Source organism: Antechinus flavipes, chromosome 3, assembly GCF_016432865.1.
Source record: "Antechinus flavipes isolate AdamAnt ecotype Samford, QLD, Australia chromosome 3, AdamAnt_v2, whole genome shotgun sequence".
NCBI classification, from domain to species: Eukaryota; Metazoa; Chordata; class Mammalia; order Dasyuromorphia; family Dasyuridae; genus Antechinus; species Antechinus flavipes.
In genome coordinates, this window is record NC_067400.1 from 152,107,212 (window position 1) to 152,125,860 (window position 18,649).

Here is an 18,649-nt window from a genome sequence, read left to right on the forward strand (position 1 = left end):
GATGTTACCTTGCAATTTCCCAAACACAATTCTGCTAGTTTTCCTCATCTTACTCAATCCCAGGTGTATCTTATTTTTCATTTGTAATGTCTGTTTAAGATAGTCATATATATTTATGCATGAACTCTATGGATTGTCTATTCAAATGCATAATGTATCATGGCGTAGATAGAATGTACTCTTCATCTAATTGATTTTTCCTTTTTGTAAAATTAGACCAAACTCTTGAGCTTTATCTTAACTAGTAGCTCCTGAAATGTTTCAGGTTTCAATTCAATGCCATCTGTAAACAGGACAATCTAGAAGACTTATTATCATTATCAGGAATCCCATAACTTAGACTCTGGGTTCTACCTCCTCTGTAACTGTGACATTTTTCTCTGTTTCATGCCTCATCTAACATCAATCAATTATCAGAAGGTCAAATGATTTTGAGTACTCATTTGAGTACTTTGCTGGGAAATTCCTATAGCATAAAAAGAGATTGAAAAGGGGAGTGAAGGAGTAAAAAAATATGAAATTAATAGAAAAAAATAAAAAAATTTAGACTAGAGAAGTATTTAGGGGACTAAAGGGAAGAACATAATATCTTCAAGTATTTGAAGATTATTATACAAAAGATAGATTAGGCTTGTTTGGCTTGGCTCCAAAAAACACAGGTAGGAGTTCTGTCAGAGAAAATGTTATAGGGAAGCATATTTTGGGGAAAATAACTATAGCTATCCAAAAAAAGAGAGGAGCTTCCTTGGGAGATGGGCATAAAATAAACTTTCTGTCAATGTAAGTATTTTAGCAAAAACATAACAAGTATTTTTTAGGACTGTTGAAGCAAGATACATGATCTGGAGAAGATTTCAGCTAAATGATATTCCTTCCAATTCTGAGAGTATATGATTACAGATCATATAATGATAATTTAATCAATATATGAAGAAAATAATCTATTTGAGGTTACACAAATCAATGGCAGAGCAAACTTGAGAATCCTATCCTATCTTCCAACTATAAGTCACTAACTGTCAGAGAGTATTCAGATTTTATTACATCCATGTTAGAATCAGTAGAGACTCTAGAGATCCAGATCCTCTAGATTTATAAAGAAATTCAAGTCACCTGAAGTTACATGAGTTCTTAAAGTTCGTAAAGGTAATTACTGATAAATGGGGCTAGATCCCAAATCTCCTTACTGAGTATTAATTCCATTCAAAATAGTTTGAGATCTTAAAAGTAACTTTAATTATTCTAGGTGACAGTTAGACAATCAAATATATAGTTTCAAACATAAGGAAACAGCAAAAGTAATTCTTTCTATAAAAATAGTTGTAGGACTTTAAGCCTCAAGCAAAATGAGTAGTCAGAATGACTGAATAAAGCTTTTGTCTGTTAAAAACAAAAACAAGCCATACCGTTCCAAATTGTACAATACTGATCATCTCTATACATATGTACATCTATATATTCTATATATGTGATAGACATATGTAAATATGTTTTATGTGTGTGTACATGTATAAACATATGCACATACATATATATTTATGGACAAGCTCTGTAAATTATCCACCTAGATGTTTAACATGGTCTAGGTAACAGGCATTTTTTATCTAATTGGTGTATTGGAGAATAGCAGCTCTAAATCAAAGTGAAAATAAGCAAGAAGTAAAATACATGAAAAATTCTACTTGCTTCTACTTACCTGGTTCACTCCTACGCTGACGTCTTGTCCAGGAAAATATGCATGTAAGGGTTCATTGCCTGCATTCAATATCTGAACTTGGATTTCATTTCCTGTAGGAAAGACTGGAAGAGTTTTCTGGGAAAAATTGGAAGGAAAAAAAAAGTAGATGGGAAAGTTTTAAGGTAGTAATTACAAAAAGTAGAATTTTATCTAAATAAAAATTACATAAAAAGTAGTCCTAATTATGATGAAAAATCTCCCAATTGGCTTATATACAGGCATGTGTTAGAGCCAACTCAAACTGGCCCACAAGAGCTGAATATTAAATTACTTTTTTTTTGATTATCTAGATTTAAGGAAGTGATGGAGAAATGTTTATAATCAAGATTAAACTTTAAAATGTATTAGGTATATACCCTTCCCCCTTCCTACATCTGATTGTTAAATATTTCCTAGCACACTCTTACATATCTATTATCTAATATAAAGGTTTTGAACATACAGACACTTACACACACATGTCTTCATTGTTAGTTGTGTTGTTTGCTAAGCTAATATACTGACATGTCTCTGGCAAATTTTAGAAGATGTGGACTCAACATTACATTTTAAGATATATACCATACATCTTTCCTGTTTCCCTGTACTGAATTCAACCTAAACATTTAGTTCTGCCATAAGCAAAGAAAAGATAAAAACAGAACAATAACTCTCCTCAGAGAGCTGTCTTTGGGGATGGTGAAGTACAATATGTACCCAGATAAGTAAATACAAGGTAATTTAAAGGGGAAGAAGGAGGAAAACACAAATAGTTAGGATAGGGGAAGGCAGTATGTAATGAAGTACCTAAGTAAGTTAAACAATGAGTGGATCTAAATAAAATATAGATGGAAATAAATTTATTTTTTTAAAAAAATAAGGAGAGAAGCACATTCAAGTGGGGAGGAGAAAATACAGCTTGTAAGGCATGAAGGTTGTATGTCAAATTAGGGTACAGGGAGTGGAAACCAAGTAAACCAAAACAATGAACATAAAAGCAAGGTAGAATAAACACGCCAGAAGAGTAGCTAGAACAATAAATGTAAAAAAAATATTTAGAACAATTGCTAAAACAATGGACATAAAAGCAAGGTAGAGCAATAAACAGAAAAGCCAGCTAGAACAACGGATATAAAAGGAAGTAATGTGTGCCATTTTGGGTTAGAGAGGGATGCCACAGCTAGCCTGCACACTGGGAATCCACTTTGCTCTGAAGGAAAATAAACATATCCTGTAATGTTTGTTTCAAGTACTTTGGGGAAGTGGGCTATACCTAGGAAAAGAAATAGAAAAATAAAAGGAGGAGAAATTGTCAAAAGAGGAAACAGAAACTTTTTAAAAAATTGGTGAAAGGCTGCCTTGCCCTAATTAATTTTTTGTCCATTTACAAATGGCATTTGAGGAGATACTTTCTTCCTTTCTGTTCTTCAAAGAAGTTTCTCAAAAACTCCCCCAAATTTTTCACAATCTTTTTGATCTTTATCCCCTCGACTTTATCCCCCAAACTGATAGTTTGGTAATACCTACCTTTAAGTGATGTGCTAATGCACTTAGAAAGTTAACTGTTTTAACAAGGTTTACCCTTTTGACTTTAAAGGCTTTCAGAGGAGTAAAAGAATCTGAACTCCCTTTCTTTCATTGTCTAAGGAACCTCCCTAGAGCCACTGGGAGAGATGCCTTCAGATGCTTCTTAATTTCTAAGGATAACTTACATCTATTTGCACTTGCACAATGGCAGCCACAACAAAAGCCATGGAAGCTAAGAACATGCCCACTGTCATCTTCTTCAAGGACCTGCAGAGAGAAGATGTGGGACATTTATATTAATATCTAATGTAAATTCCTTACCCACTGCTTTATACAAATAAAATAAGCATAATCTGGGACTGAATTCCATTAGATTTGGATGGCCAATATGAGAGCAAGATGGAGGCAGAGAGGAAATAGGAGAAGGTCAGAGAGAAGTAGGAGGAGAAGCAATTCTAATAGCTCAAAAAATGAATAAGACAAACTGATCTTAAAATATTTGTACATTAGACTTTGGAATACTCATCTGCAACTAGAGGCAACATTGTATGATGGACAGAAGACTTGCATTGGAATAAAAAGATGTAGGTGCAAGTTCTGTTTCTTACAGGAATACATAAGGCAGTTCCTTCTTCACTACAGGTGAAGTACTCAGTTGCAAAACTAGTGGAAGGAATTTCTACACTAAGAACTCCTAACACTACAGGTCTGGACCAAAGAAGAAAAGATTGATAACTGGTCTGAAAAGATCAGCCAAACCATTCAAAATGACCCTCCAAAAATAAAATTAGGAGTGTCTTAAGTTTTCACCAGTGGACCACAACAGAAATAAATGTCTCTGCTGATTAAATAAACTTAGTCATATAATTAGCTAATTCAGATTTAATTGCAGTTCCTAATTACTAGAAAGCTTTAATTTATATCACCTAGTTATTCATTGTTGACCTACTGGAGATGACTAGATTAAGTGGGAAAAAAAAAACAGTTTAATTGAAAACATTTCAGGGAGGTTCCATTTGAGTGATAGAATGTTTCCTGAAGCAGCTGAGTTGCCCAGTGGAGAGAGCACTGGACTTGAAGATAAAAAGACCCAATTTCAAATTCTGTCTCAGACACTTAGGATCTAGGTGATCACAGGCAAATCAGTTGACCTCTCTTGGCTTCAGTTTACTCATCTGTAAAAGGAAGGGGTACTAATAATGGCCTCCAGATCCCTTCTAGTTTGAAATCTATTATTCTATAAGGAAGAGAATCAGAATTACCTAATCAATCTTCACCTCTTCTGGATGCACAAGGATACCCTAATTAGATAGAGGTCATATACAGTAATGATTTCCTTCGAGGATACTTAATTTTAAAGAACAAGTTCTTAGAGGTCCATGAGTCTATATCCGACCAATTTAAATGAATATATTTATTGGACTATTGGTTGCAAAGCACTAATAGACATTATAATTGGGTGGTGAAAGGAAGTAAATAAAAAGTCATCCCCTTCCAAAAATTCAGTATATTTGAGGCATAGAACTTCCACATAAAAATATAAAGCAATATATCATATATATATATATATATATATATATAGAGAGAGAGAGAGAGACATACACACATATTTATATACTATATTTATATGTGAACATACATGTATATGTGCCTATATACATACAGGTATATGATGCATTATAGTGATATATAAAGTAACTTATACTTACGTGAAATTGAAACCACACTTGGCAATTAAAGGATAAACCACAGCATCTACAATTGGTACCATGATAACAATCAGGATGGCATTCACAGTCTGTTACAAATAAATCAGGAATAAAGTTAACATAATTAACTTAATCATTTTCAAAGTTTCAAGAATTAAAATACTCCAAGTCCTCAATCTTACCTGCATTTGATCAGGCTGAATTTCAATCGCTCCCTAAAAGAGAGAAAGGAGACTTCATTGATCAGAAGCCCAGATGAACAATGAATGCTAAGGTTTTAGACAGATATTTTATATACTTACAAAGTTTCCATTCATGGTTGTTGCTTGCAAAGTCCATCTTGAGCCCTTGAAAATAATGTAATTGTAAATACCCAATTATATCATGATTGAAATTGTCTGAATTCTTAGTAAAAGCAATGACCATTCTAAGCTGTTCTGCTGGCTACACTTCTACCTCAGATACTAAAGTGATTTTTTTTTAATTGACCAAAGCTTTTCATAGGATGTTTGGCCAAATCTAACTTTCTCACCTAATATCTGAGTTAGAAATATCACTATCAGTGTGGCTAGGAATGAGACAGGGACCCAGAATGCTCTCCTAGCCTGCCAAATGGATATCTCTTGGGAAGCTAAATATTTAAAATGCAGACTTGGCAATCTTTATTACCTGTTGATCAAAGAGAGCCCAAAACATTGGGAGAGGAATATACAGGAACATCACCTTTACAACCATCTTTATTTGGGTAATAAGTCGTTCCTAAAACAAAGAGAAATAAAACAAGACACCTCATGAAAGTTTTCATCTCTCACCTGCCAACTCCAGTGTGCCTCCCTTTGTTATGAGTCCGAAAAATATATAAGCAATTGAAAATTCACATGATTAAAAAGCTTAGAAGTTATGAAAATTCACATGATCAAGAAGCCTAGAAGAACTTGACAATGTTTCAAATTGTGGTTCCAAATTTATGTATATATATATATATTGCAGGAATGTACCAAGTGTATAAAAAGCAAATTTTGGCTATGAAATCATAAAATTAGCATACATATAAATAACATCAACTTATAAATAAGAAATGTATTGTGTAAGTGCCATGGGCTAGTCCCTGTGTTAGATATTAGGGATATAAATACCAAAAAAGTGAAAATTTTTCCTCACAAGGAATTTATGTTCAAATGAGGAAAACAATAAGCATAGAAGCAAGTGTGTATGGAAAAGGAGTAAACATAGTAAAGACAAATATGTAAAAATAATTAAATATAAGAATTGGGAAATTTTCTCTGTAGAACAGAGCTTTTAAAGTTAATCTATAGATAGTGCTCACAAGAACTCTGTTAATTAAAAAATTATTTAGGTAATATTTTTAATATAATTGGTTTCCTTGGTATACACACATATACATATACACATATATAATATATGTGTATCAATATAGACACATACATGCCTATATATGTCTATAAATAGATATATAAAATGCTTTATGCATTTAGACTAACAAATATCTCCCTGTCACAAAAAGGCTTAAAAACCCTTGATATAAAAGTCAGTGTTTGAGTAACATCTTAAAAGAGAAATTCCATGAGGCAGAAAGACTAATGGTAGAATATAATTAAATAGACATATATTCAGAAACATCAATAGCATATATATATATATGCCTGCTAAGTACTTCAGGAACAAACAGAGTGGTTTCATATTATAAACCTGATAATGAATTAAATTTATCTCAACTATCCCATGACTATCCCATGGAAAGCTCTATTGAAGCTCTTTCCAGAGGAAAGCTATTGATTGGGTCCAGTTAAAGATGAATAAAACACTTACATCATATTTTTCTTTAGCCCAATCCAGCCAGTGCTCCCTCTTTGGGAATTCTTTACTCCTGTGCAAAAATCTGTTTTTGATTGCAAACTGGAAAAAAACCAAACCAAACCAAAATAAGGTGTCACTATTAAAGATGGTAAAAATAAATAAATAAATAAATAAATCAGGAAACACTACAACAATAAAAAGGCAAAAAATAAAGGGAATTCTTGTTCTTCTTATAGGTCAGAAGAAAACTGATGATGAGCAATGACTATCAGAGTAATTAAACATAGGTGCTTTTGGTGGGGATCACGTTTAATATTATCTCTGTTTTGTAAAATAAGAGAAAAGTATTTCAAGTTTGGGCAGCTAGGTGATACATCAGATAAAGCACCAGGCATGAAGTCAGGAAGATGAATTCAAATCTGGTCATAAATACTTATTAGCTGTGTAACTTGGCAAAGTCATTTAACCCTGTTTGCCTCAGTTTCCTCATCTATAAAATGAGCTGGAGAAGAAATGGTAAACAATTCTGGTATTTTTGCCAAGAAAAGCCCAAATGTTAATCATAAAGAGTCAGTCATGACTGAAACAACTGAACAACAACAAATATCAAGATAATGATACTGCTGAATGAATACTAGACTAGAAGATCAAATCCTACTCAATTTTTGGTTATTAACTATCTTGGACAAGATAGTAAACTTCTCTGGATTTCAAATCTAAAAGGATTGAATTAGATGGAATAAGAAATGATCCTTGGGTCATTAATGATTTTAAGTTATGAATAACTTAACTTTTCATTTGGAGTATTCCAAAAGTCACATCCTCTAAAGATCAAATGTCTCACTCAAGGAATGATGGACCTTCTAACTGAGAATGAGAATATATGATAGAAGAAGCACTGAGTGAAGAGTCAGAAGGGCTTCCAGATATGAGGTCCAGAATGACTTAAATGAAGCTTAAGGCACACAGCTAATTAAGTGGTAGGTTCTTCATTTAAATGTTAGTTAAAGGTCTTTCTGATGGAAGAATCTTCAGTTTTTAAAATGGAAGTCATCTGGAAGCCAGATGATTATTTGGAGTGGTTCTCTCCTTGCAGGCAACTTTTAAGAATATGTATATTTATTATAAGAAAAGGACATTTGTAGAGCTTCTTAGAGCTGTAAAGCCAAGCATCCAAGTTAACCTAAATGAAACTAGAAGAGACTCAAAAATATCTTAGAATTGCCTGATATTTTCAAAAAGCAGATTACATGACATTAAAAAAGTGAAGCAGTAAAAAAGAATGTTCTAAGATGGTTAAACATAACCACGGAATAGTTTGTCATACTTACACCAATGCAGCTGGCAACTTTAGCCATTACGTTGCCTTGAGGTTGAACCTTCTTGTACAAGCTGCTGCCAATGATGAACACAACTAAAAAGAAATAGATCAGAGAATCAATAGGCAAGCCTTTATTAAACTCCTATTATATTTCATGTGCTATATTAGAATATAAAGAAAAAAACAAACAGTTTTTGCTTGGAATATATCAAATTTAAAATAACCTTATGACTTTCAAGGTATACAATGTCTACCTGAATTGACTTATGCCATAACTAAATCACTAATCAGCTATTATGACTTTTCACTACTTCATTTTTAATTGATTTCCTCAGCTTCCATAGCGTAATCATTTCTAGACATATAACTTCCCAAATTTCCATTTGGGAATCCTTTTTTTCCCCCTCTATCTTATTCTGTCTTATGGAATCCTTATCTCTCTTTTGAGCACCAGTATGTCCCTGAATGTCCCATAGGCATTCCAAATACTACATACTCTCAGAAGAACTTAATTTTGCATTCCTTAAACTGCTGTCCTATAACTTCCCTATTTTGGTTGAAGCTTTTGGTTATTTTTCTAGCCCTCAATTTTCATAACTTTAGAGTCATCTTCTCTTCCCTTGCTCTCACTTCCTATGTCCATTCAGTCATCACATCTCTGAAGATAAAAAGCAACATCTCATTATCTCCTTTCTATTCACATGGCCACCATCTAATTCATTCTTTGACTTTTCACATAGATAAGATAAGCCTCCCCACTAGTGTCCCTGCCTCCAGTTCTCCTCTCCAGTCTCTCCTCTATGTATAATGTAGGATCAGATGACCATGAAGTTCCAACTTAAGAAGTTTCAGTGACTCCTTATTTACTCCAGATAAAATACACTGTCATATTAAATTTCTTTCCCACTAAACTACAAATTATGTTTCAAGTTGGATCTCACACTCTGTTACAGTTTAACTGACCTGATAGTTTCCTTTACATGGCATTCTATCTTTTGTCTTTCTCTGTGTCTTTGAAAATATTTGGGAATTAATTCCCTTACTTCTGCCCTGAATTTCTAGTCTTTCTTCTCCAACTAGAGGAAGTCTTTATATCCACCTTCCCCTGGTTATGATTACTTCCTATAATACCATTTGTTAGGAACACTTGGACCCCTAGAACTAAAGTAAAGAGAAGAATTTCTCATGTTTTTTCTTTATTTATCAAGAACATCATAAACAAAAGCTGTAAACCAGTTTTATAAAAGACACTGAAGTACTCTACCCATAGACTGTTCTTACATCCACTTTTTTGTAAACAGCATAAAAAAATCACAACTTAGTGGATATGATTTTTACAATTTGTTAAAAGTTCAAATAGTTTTCTTTCTGAGCATTTAACAATATAATAAGTTTGAAGGCAGGTCTCCCCTTAGACAATTCAACAATTCATCAAATGTTATTAGTTAATTTCTTCAGGTATTAGATAATAATCTATTTGATAACTTATACTGGTCATATAAATTGGCTATAATACTGATTAAAGAGAAAACAATCAATTTTGAGTAATATACACATAAGGGAAGCAAAAGTTAACATTATGTTATGGAGCTTGAGGCTTAACACTTGCCTAGGCAACAATGCAAGGGTAATTCAAAAAAGCTAAGATTGTTATGTATCTAAAAAGCAAAATTAATTTTCCCCTCTATCCCAGGACCTTTGAATCTTCTAAAGCACTACTTTAAAGCCCATTAAAATCATGATGGATATTAGAAATTCTCAATCTCCTATATAAAACTACCACAACATACAATTATTTTATAACAATTAATGATTAATTTGATACAATGAAGAGGTCTATTTTTCTTCTAGCCTGTTTTTAAAAAAATATTTAAAAAAAATTATTATAAAAAAAATATTGAGCTATAGCTCCTATAGTTCATCCTTCTTCAAATGCTTTTTCACAGTAGTTCCCCTGTAACTCCTAAAATTTGACCTAAGTAGATTTGTTCAGATTCTGTTCAACCCTTAAGGTTCACCAGTCTAAATTCTATGCTCTACTTGAAGACTTTATTAAATACTTTAGTCCATAGGTATTTCTTGATCTTTAGAACTCTTTTTTGACTGAATAAAATTTATTTTCCCCACTTAATTGAATTCTATTTTTTCTAATTACATGTAAAAATAGTTTTTAAAATCCACTCTCAGAAGATTTTTATTTCCATTTTTTTCTGCCTCTCCCTCCCCTTTTTTAATCCCAAGATGGCAAGCTATCTGATATAGATTATACATGTACAATCATATTAAACATATTTCCACATTAGTCATGTTGTGAAAGAAGAATCAGAACAAAAGGAGAAAAACGTGAAAGAAAAAACAAAAAATAAAAATAGTATGTTTCAATTTCAATCAGACTTCATAGTTCTTTCTTTGAATGTGAATAGTATTTTCCATCATGACCTTTTGCAAATGTCTTAGATTGTTGGAATAATGATAAGAACAAACGTTATCAAAGTTGATTATCACAAAATGTTGCTGTTACTGTGTACAATGTTCTCCTTGTTCTACTCACTTCACTTAGCATCAGTATATCTAAGTCTTTCTAGTTTTTTTTTTAGAAATCTGCCTCCTCATTATTTCTAATAGTAGAAAGTATTCCATTAAATTCATATACCACAATTTGGTCAGTGATTCCCCAATTGATGGGCATTCCCTCAATTTCAAATTCTTTAATACCACAAAGAGCACCACCATAAACACTTTCATATAGAGCTACTTGGGATATAGACCTAGTAGTTGTTGGAGCGAAGAGTATACAATTTTATTATAGCTCCAAATTGCTCTCCAGAAGGGTTGTAGCAGCGCACAACTCCACCATCAACCCATTAGTGTTCCAATTTTCCCACAACACTTAGCATTTTTCTTTTCTGTCATTTTAGCCAATCTGACACATTAGGTAGTACTTCAGAGTTGTTTTAATTTGCATTTTTAGAGCATTTTTTTCATGACTATAGATTTAATTTCTTTATCTAAAAACCACCCATTCATATCCTTTGGCTATTTATAATTTGGGAATGACTTGTATTCTTATAAATTTGGCTCAATTCTCTAAATAAATTATTAAGGAAGAATTGTCATTTTTATTATATTAGCTTGACCTATCCATGAGCAATTAATATTTTTCCAATTATGGAAATTTTCTTTTATTTGTATGAAAAACATTTTATAATTGTGTTTATATAGTTCCTGGATTTGTCTTGGCAGGATGACTCCCAAATATTTTATATCATTTACAGTTACTTTAAGTGGAATTTGTCGACCTCCTGCTGCTGGATTCTGTTAATAATATATAGAAATCCAATAATTTATGTGGGTTCATTTTATATCCTGCAATTTTGCTAAAGTTGTTAATTATTTCAAATAGTTTATTAGTTGATTCTGTAGGATTCTACAGAATGGTAGTATACCATCATGTCATCTACAAAGAGTAATAGTTTTATTTCCTCAATGCTTATTCTAATTCCTTCAATTTCTTTTCCTTCTCATATTGCTAAAGCAATATTCTAATTCTATATTGAATAATAATAGTGAAAATGAGCATCCTTGCTTTACCTCTGATCTTATTGGGAAGTCCTCTAGCTTATTCTTATTATATATAATGTTTGCTAATATTCTTAGATACTACTTATTACTTTAAGGAAAATTCCATTTACTCCAGTGCTCTCATGTTTTTAATAACAATGGGTTTTGGATTTTGTCAAAAAATTTTCTGCATCTATTAAGATAATTATATGATTTTTATTTTGTTATTGATATGGTTCTGCATGCTGATTTTCTTAATATTGAATCAGCCTTGCACTCCTAGTATAAATTCCACCTGGTCATAGTATATTATCCTGGTAATAAAAATATTAGCAAAAGATTACAGCAATTTATCACCAATATTATCACTAATATTTTAAATTTTTATTTTTTGTATCATATTCATTATGGGGAATGGTCTCTAATTTTCTTTCTCTATTTTGGCTTTTCCTAATCTAGGTATCCCCATACCACATTTATGTCATAAAAAGAATTTAGTGGAATTTCTTCTTCATCTATTTTTTCAAATAGTTTATATAATATTAGAATTAATTATTCTTTAAATGTTTGGTAAAATTCACTTGCAAATTCATCTGCCCTGGAGATTTTTTCTTAGGGAATTAATTGATGGCTTGTTCAGTTTCTGTTTTCTAAAACAGGGTTCATTAAGAATTTATTTCCTCTTCTGTTAATCTGGGAAGTTGAATTTTTTAAAAATATCCATCCTTTTCAATTAGATTGTCAGATTTATTGGCATAGAGTTGAGCAAAATAGCTATGAATTGTTTTAATTCCTGTTCATTAGTGGTGAATTCGCCCTTTAATTTTTTTATACTGGTAATTTAGTTTTCTTTTTTCTTTTTTAAATCAAATTTACCAAAGGTTTATCAATTTTATTGGGCTGCTTTCCCATAAAACCAATTGCTAGTTTCATTTATCAGTTCAGTTTTTTTTCTTACTTTCAATCTTATTATTTTGTTCATCCATTAGATCATTAATCTTATTTTCAGATTTCTAATTTGATAATTCATTGTAGATTTTTAATTTGTTCTTTTTCTAGCTTTTTTAGTTGCACATCCAGCTCACTGATTTCCTCTTTCTCTATTTTATTTTTGTAATTTTTCAGAGATTTAAAAAAAAATTTCCCCTAAGAAATCCTTTGGCCAAATCCCAGAAATTCTGCTGTCTCATTATTGTTGTTCTCTTGACTGAAGTTCTCAATTGTTTTTATGGTTTGTTGTTTGACCCACTCATTTTTTTAGGATTAGATAGATGGAATGCTTGTTTAAGAAATAGCAAGGAGGCCAATGTCACTGGATCATATTACAGAAGTAAAAGAGTAAGAAAAAAAAAAGGTAAAGGTTTTTTTTTTTTAAAGGATCTTGCAGGATTTTAAAATCTAAAAGGAGAACTTTATATTTAATTCTGGAGATGAAAAGGAGATACTAGAATTTGTTAAATAGGTGAATGACATGGTCAGACATAGAGTTTAAGGGAAATCACTTTGGCAGCAACAATGGATGGAATGGAATGGGATGAGACTTGAAGTAGGGGGACCAACTAGAAGGATATTGCAATAGACCAGGTCTGAGGTGAGAAGAATCTACACCAGGATTGGTGACTGTGTGAGGAGAGAAGGCAACATATATAAGAGATGTTACAAAAGTAGAATTAATAAAATTTGATAACAGAATGAATATGGGAGGGTGAGAGCAAATGAGTTGAGGAAGACAATGAGGTTTCAAGCTTAACTGATTTGTATTATGGTGCCCTCAAGAATAAGAGGAAAATTCAGAAGACTGGAGAGTTTAGGAGTAAAGAGGATTTGTTCCATTTGGGACATGTAAAGTTTAAGATGGATAAAAGTTTAAAATGGATGAAATATTAAATAGGCATTTGGAGACAAGAGACTGGAAGACTAGAGAGAGGTGAGGGCTAGACAAATACATTTAAGAGTTACCTACACAGAGATGATAATAGATTTCATAGAAACTCATTAGATTACCAAGCAACACAATGTAGAATGAGAAGAGAAGAAGGTCCAGGACAGAGCATTGGAGGATATTCATACTTTTAGTTGTCTTCATGATCTAGATCATATAGAGAAATTTATTATTCAATGTATTCACTTAGTACTCTCTAGCTCCCTGTACCCCATGCTCTGGCAAGGATAGACAAGCCATCACAAGATAAAACTCACTTCTATCTACCCTCTTTCTTCTCCCAGTAACTTGGAAAACCAAAGATTTTTTTCTAGTTAAAATAGCAATGGGAATCTTTTGGTATTGTGACAGAACCCATCCAGAGAACTGGTAAAGTGGAAGAATAGATAATAGGAAATGAGTAAACTGAGCAACTGGAAAGTAAAGGTATTTAAGGGAATAGCAACATAGAGGCTGAAGTTCTCTATTATTAGAGAAGTAGTTTGAGAGAAGAGAAAGATCATCAGTCAGTTGCTGAACTCATTAAAGAAGAAAGGAGGAATTAATCAGCTTGGTGTACAAAGCAATATGCTAGGTGCTGGAAGAACAAAGACAAATACATGAAATCATCCATACTTATATTTTAGGATGAGGAATACAATCTTTCTACCTAGATTCTCAAAGATTGTAAACACTTGTTAAAAAGCTATCCACAGTGCTATGACAATGGTAAACTCAGTAAGTTTGTTGCATTAGTGAATTGGAGAGACTTACTCAGAGATACAGCCATCAGAGCAGCAGGAACTCCAAATGCCAATGGATAACATGCTTGTGTGCTATGAATGCCACATTCTTGAACTATGGGAAAATTAAGTCAGATCATACTTCATTATATTAATGAAAAGAAATTTCTTTCACCCATACTTTAGCAACATCTAGGTTAGTTACCAATTTAAAGCTAAAATACTATTAAGCACCTACCACATAAAAAGCAAATTCTAGATGAAACAGACTTTGAAAATGGAACCTGTCCTGAAGGAGTTGAGAGTAAACTTAAATATTTTTTCTTTATTCAACCACTTGAACTTTTCATTTTACCTCTTTCAGTAATCTATGTTATAATAAAGAGAAACTGGTTTTCTTATTTCAGTTTGGCCTCCAGCCTTAGGCAAAATACTTCTTTAAGCCTGTTTCCTCATAGGGAAAAAAGTGAGTTGGTATAGATAACAAGAATATGCCATTATATTTCTATATAATATTCACCTATCCTTGGGTGTTGGGAAGATTGGTTGTGAATGGCTTTATTATGTTGCTGCAAATATTTTTGCATATGAATCTTTTTTCCCTCAAGGGAAAAATAAATATTTTCATGGTATAATTCTTGAGGTGATTTCACTAGGTCAAATGACATAAATAGTTTTGTATCTTTCTGTATAAAAATTTTTTGTATTAACATGATTGTATTTTAAAAATAAGATGTCTACTAGCATCATATTTGTCTTACAACTATCTTGGAAAATTCAATAGGATAACAACAACAATAATAATAGCTCATTTGTTTGTTTCAGTCATGTCCAACTCTTTATGATCCATTTGGGTTTTTTTTTAGCAAAGATACTGGAGTGGTTTACCATTTCCTTCTCCAGCTCATTTTACAGATATAAAAACTGAGGCAAAGAGAAGTGACTTGCCACACACACAGCTAATAAGTATCTCAACTCAAGAACAGGAGTTGTCCACTGTGCTACCTAGTTGTCATAATAGCATCATGTGCCAGGCACTAAGCACTTCTCAATTATTGTCACATTTGATCATCACAACAAACCTAGAAGATAGGTGTTATTATTATTCCATTTTACAGATGAGGAAACTGAGGGGGAAAGTGTTTAAGTTATTTGCCCAGGGTCCCACAGGTGTCTGAGACTAGATTTAAACATGGGCCTGACTCCAGGCCTAATAATCTCTTCACTGTGCCATTTGACTGGGTTTTGTTTGTCTTGATTTCTTAAAAAGTGGATAGAGGTGATAAATTTGGAGCTGAAAATAAATAAAAATGAATTTTTTAAAATGTCCTACTATGCTAATAATTACATTTAAAATGTCTATGCTAATAATTGCATATGTTATAAAACTTTGACATATGTACAAGAAAATTCAATAGGTTTAGAGAGCTCGATTTTAAATAGCATTTCTTTATCTAATAAAGATAAAAGATAAAGAACAAGGAATTTGTATGTAGTCAGAGTATCTGGATTTAAATTCTGTCTCTGCCACTTATTCTGCAAGGACTTGTCATTTTATCTATTTGAGACTCACTTTTTTAATGTGCAAAATGAGGGGGTTAGAATCAGTACTCTCAAGGCCTTCTAGCCCTAAATGAGCCTATGATCCTTTCTTTGCCTATTATGGGGACCATGGGTGAGGAATACTGCATATACTGCTATACTGAGCAGATGTGATGATTCACTTAATTTGTTCCCTCCTCCTACACTTTTTTTTCTCCTTTCTTACAACATATGTCTCACTGAGCAAAAAAAGAAAGCAGCTATATGTAAAAAATATTTGATAATTTTACATATATATATATAATATTTATGTCTAATGATAGCTATCTCTAAAATGGGAAAATGGAAAAGAGAAAAAAGAAATTTACATAATAATTTTGTTGTATGTTTGAAAGGAATAGCAAGTTATGCATAGTATATCTGCAGTTTCATGTGCAATCATCTTTTTTTATTATACTATCTTATAGAGAGTTTCAAAGGATCAAAGGTAGCATTGGAAAGAATCTCAGAAATCATTTAGTCAAACCACCTCATTTTATAGGTAAGGAAACTAATGACAATAGAGAGTAATAAACTTGGCCTAAATTAGCAGAATTGACATTCAAAATTCAAGCTCTGACTCCCAATACAATGCACAACAATGTGATATTGCTTCTAAGGAAGAGAAAGAAGTGGGAACACTATTTTACCTCTGAGTATGGGAGTTATGATTGTAGAAATCAGGCTTCCAGCATTGATGGCCAGATAAAAAATGGAAAAAAATCTGTTTCTTTGTTTTTCCTGTATTGAAAAGGATATTTTTAAAAATAGTGAACACAAATCAATAGCAACTGTTAAGGACAAAAACCAACTGATTATCCTTCATGATTAATTCATCTTCTATCACTGTATATATTATTCCAAGCACACTTGAAAAAACCAAGTGGCCAATGAGCCTGTCAATGAAACTTTATTACTAGACATATTGATACAGTTATACATTTTCAACAAAGGGCACATACCTGATTTTCTTCAAACTGATCTCCACCAAATGCTGACACACAGGGTTTTATTCCACCAGTACCAAGAGCAATCAGGATAAGCCCCACCATAGACAAAGCTCTAGGGAAAGGAATTAACTTTTTAAAACATCTATTCCTCAAAAGTAAAGGTCTTTGTTCTTTGTTTCTTCTTTGTTCTTAACAACCTTCCCATTCTGCAATACTTGATATGGTAACACAGAGCAGGTTCAAATGTTTATTGAAGAATGTAAGTGAAATTCTCATTCCTACACATTTTGTCTACAGTCTCTTAATAGCAAACAATAAATTTTCTCTCCTCACAGCAAAACTTGGGTAATGGCACAAGCATACTATCCTTAATACCTCTGATTGGTTCCACAAAAATGTGACTAAGGTAACATTATAAGGGACAGGTAAGCTCCATAGCTATGCTATGTAACTGAAAGGGGTATACTTGAGCAGCTAAAGCTTGGACAAATTCAGTTTAAAATCACCCTTTAAAGGCATTTAAAGGACTAACAATGTTGAGTGGTGGGTTAGTCAGTTGGACTATGCTAACAGATGCAAAACATTGAGATTTGTATAGCAAGTTATCAGAGGATTACCTGAGATTTACAAGAAGAGTATAAACCATCCCAAAGGAAGAAAGCAAGTCCTAATGATTAATGTAATGAACTGTATAGGAGTAGGAAGATCAAAGCTGGAATTTGGGGATTAAGAAACCAAATATCCCTGACTTGTGTAATGGGCTGTAGAAACTAAGTAACCAATGAGAAAGTGACCCAAGATTATGGAATATAGCCTAGGCGTTTTTAAAATGTATATGGTTTTTTTTCCCCTTTGTTTTTTTGACCATATTCAAGTAGTCACATCTTAACAGCTTGTCACGATTAGGCAGGGAAGTAGTATAATGGAAAGAATGCTGAATTTTGAGTCAGGAAGACTTGAATTTGAATCCCATCTTAGATAGTCATTAACTATATATATGACTCTAGGAAAGCCACTTAACTGTCTCTGGGGACACTTAGTTCACTGGGTTGTTATGAAGATCAAATGAGGTAACATTTCTAAGCCTTACAATATTGTATAAATGCTATCCAGTATTAATATTATTGATACTGACAAAGAAATAGTCCTTAAATATGCACAGTTTATGTAAAGTAGCGGACAACTTTTTTTTTTTAATTAAAGCTTTTTATTTACAAAACATGCATGAGTAATTTTTCAACACTGACCCTTGCAATACCTTTTGTTCCAAAATTTCCCCTCATTCCCTCTATCCCCTCCCCTAGATGGCAGGTAGTCCAATACATGTTAAATATGTTAAAATAAGCCTCATATAAGAATATGAAACTGGATATACTAGAATAGTCTCTGGATTCTGGTTGGGGAGAGAATTTTGGAGAGGTGGCAGAGTAGGTCATAAAATTCCAAACACTCCAGATTTCTTCCACAAATAAAGTAAAATTGTGCCTCAGGTCCAGGAGGATCAGACCCCTGTGAAATGTAAATATCTTCAGACTACCTCAGCAGAAACAGCTATGCGGGAACCCTGGGAGTAGCTGGGTTCAGCGGTAGCCCCAACCACAGGAATTCTCACCTGGTGGGGGGAAAATCTGGGAAGATTGAGGGAACTTCTGTTGATAAGGAACCAGGCCCAGCTGTGCTGCTGAGACAGGGCCCTAAGCAAAATGAACCTACTGTTGAGCGCAGAAGTAGGGATGGAGGGTAGCTGCTGGTTGAGGGCATGTTTAGAAAGGTGGAGGTTTTGGTTTTGGGTTCCAGGTCA

The 18,649-nt window shown here is 32.8% G+C and overlaps 1 protein-coding gene across 1 annotated transcript in view; it reads right to left on the reverse strand.

Annotated features, from left to right (window-relative positions):
* Positions 1–18,649, reverse strand: part of SLC15A1 (solute carrier family 15 member 1) — a 47,714-nt gene that overhangs the window by 14,436 nt on the left and 14,629 nt on the right. The window contains exons 6-16 of the mRNA XM_051984045.1: positions 16,861–16,960; positions 16,549–16,639; positions 14,349–14,432; positions 8,103–8,185; positions 6,784–6,870; positions 5,623–5,712; positions 5,256–5,300; positions 5,136–5,168; positions 4,954–5,042; positions 3,430–3,511; positions 1,697–1,813 (exon numbers count right to left, since the gene is read on the reverse strand). Coding sequence (XP_051840005.1) covers positions 1,697–1,813; positions 3,430–3,511; positions 4,954–5,042; positions 5,136–5,168; positions 5,256–5,300; positions 5,623–5,712; positions 6,784–6,870; positions 8,103–8,185; positions 14,349–14,432; positions 16,549–16,639; positions 16,861–16,960 — 901 coding nt within the window. The remainder of the gene's footprint in view (positions 1–1,696; positions 1,814–3,429; positions 3,512–4,953; positions 5,043–5,135; positions 5,169–5,255; positions 5,301–5,622; positions 5,713–6,783; positions 6,871–8,102; positions 8,186–14,348; positions 14,433–16,548; positions 16,640–16,860; positions 16,961–18,649) is intronic.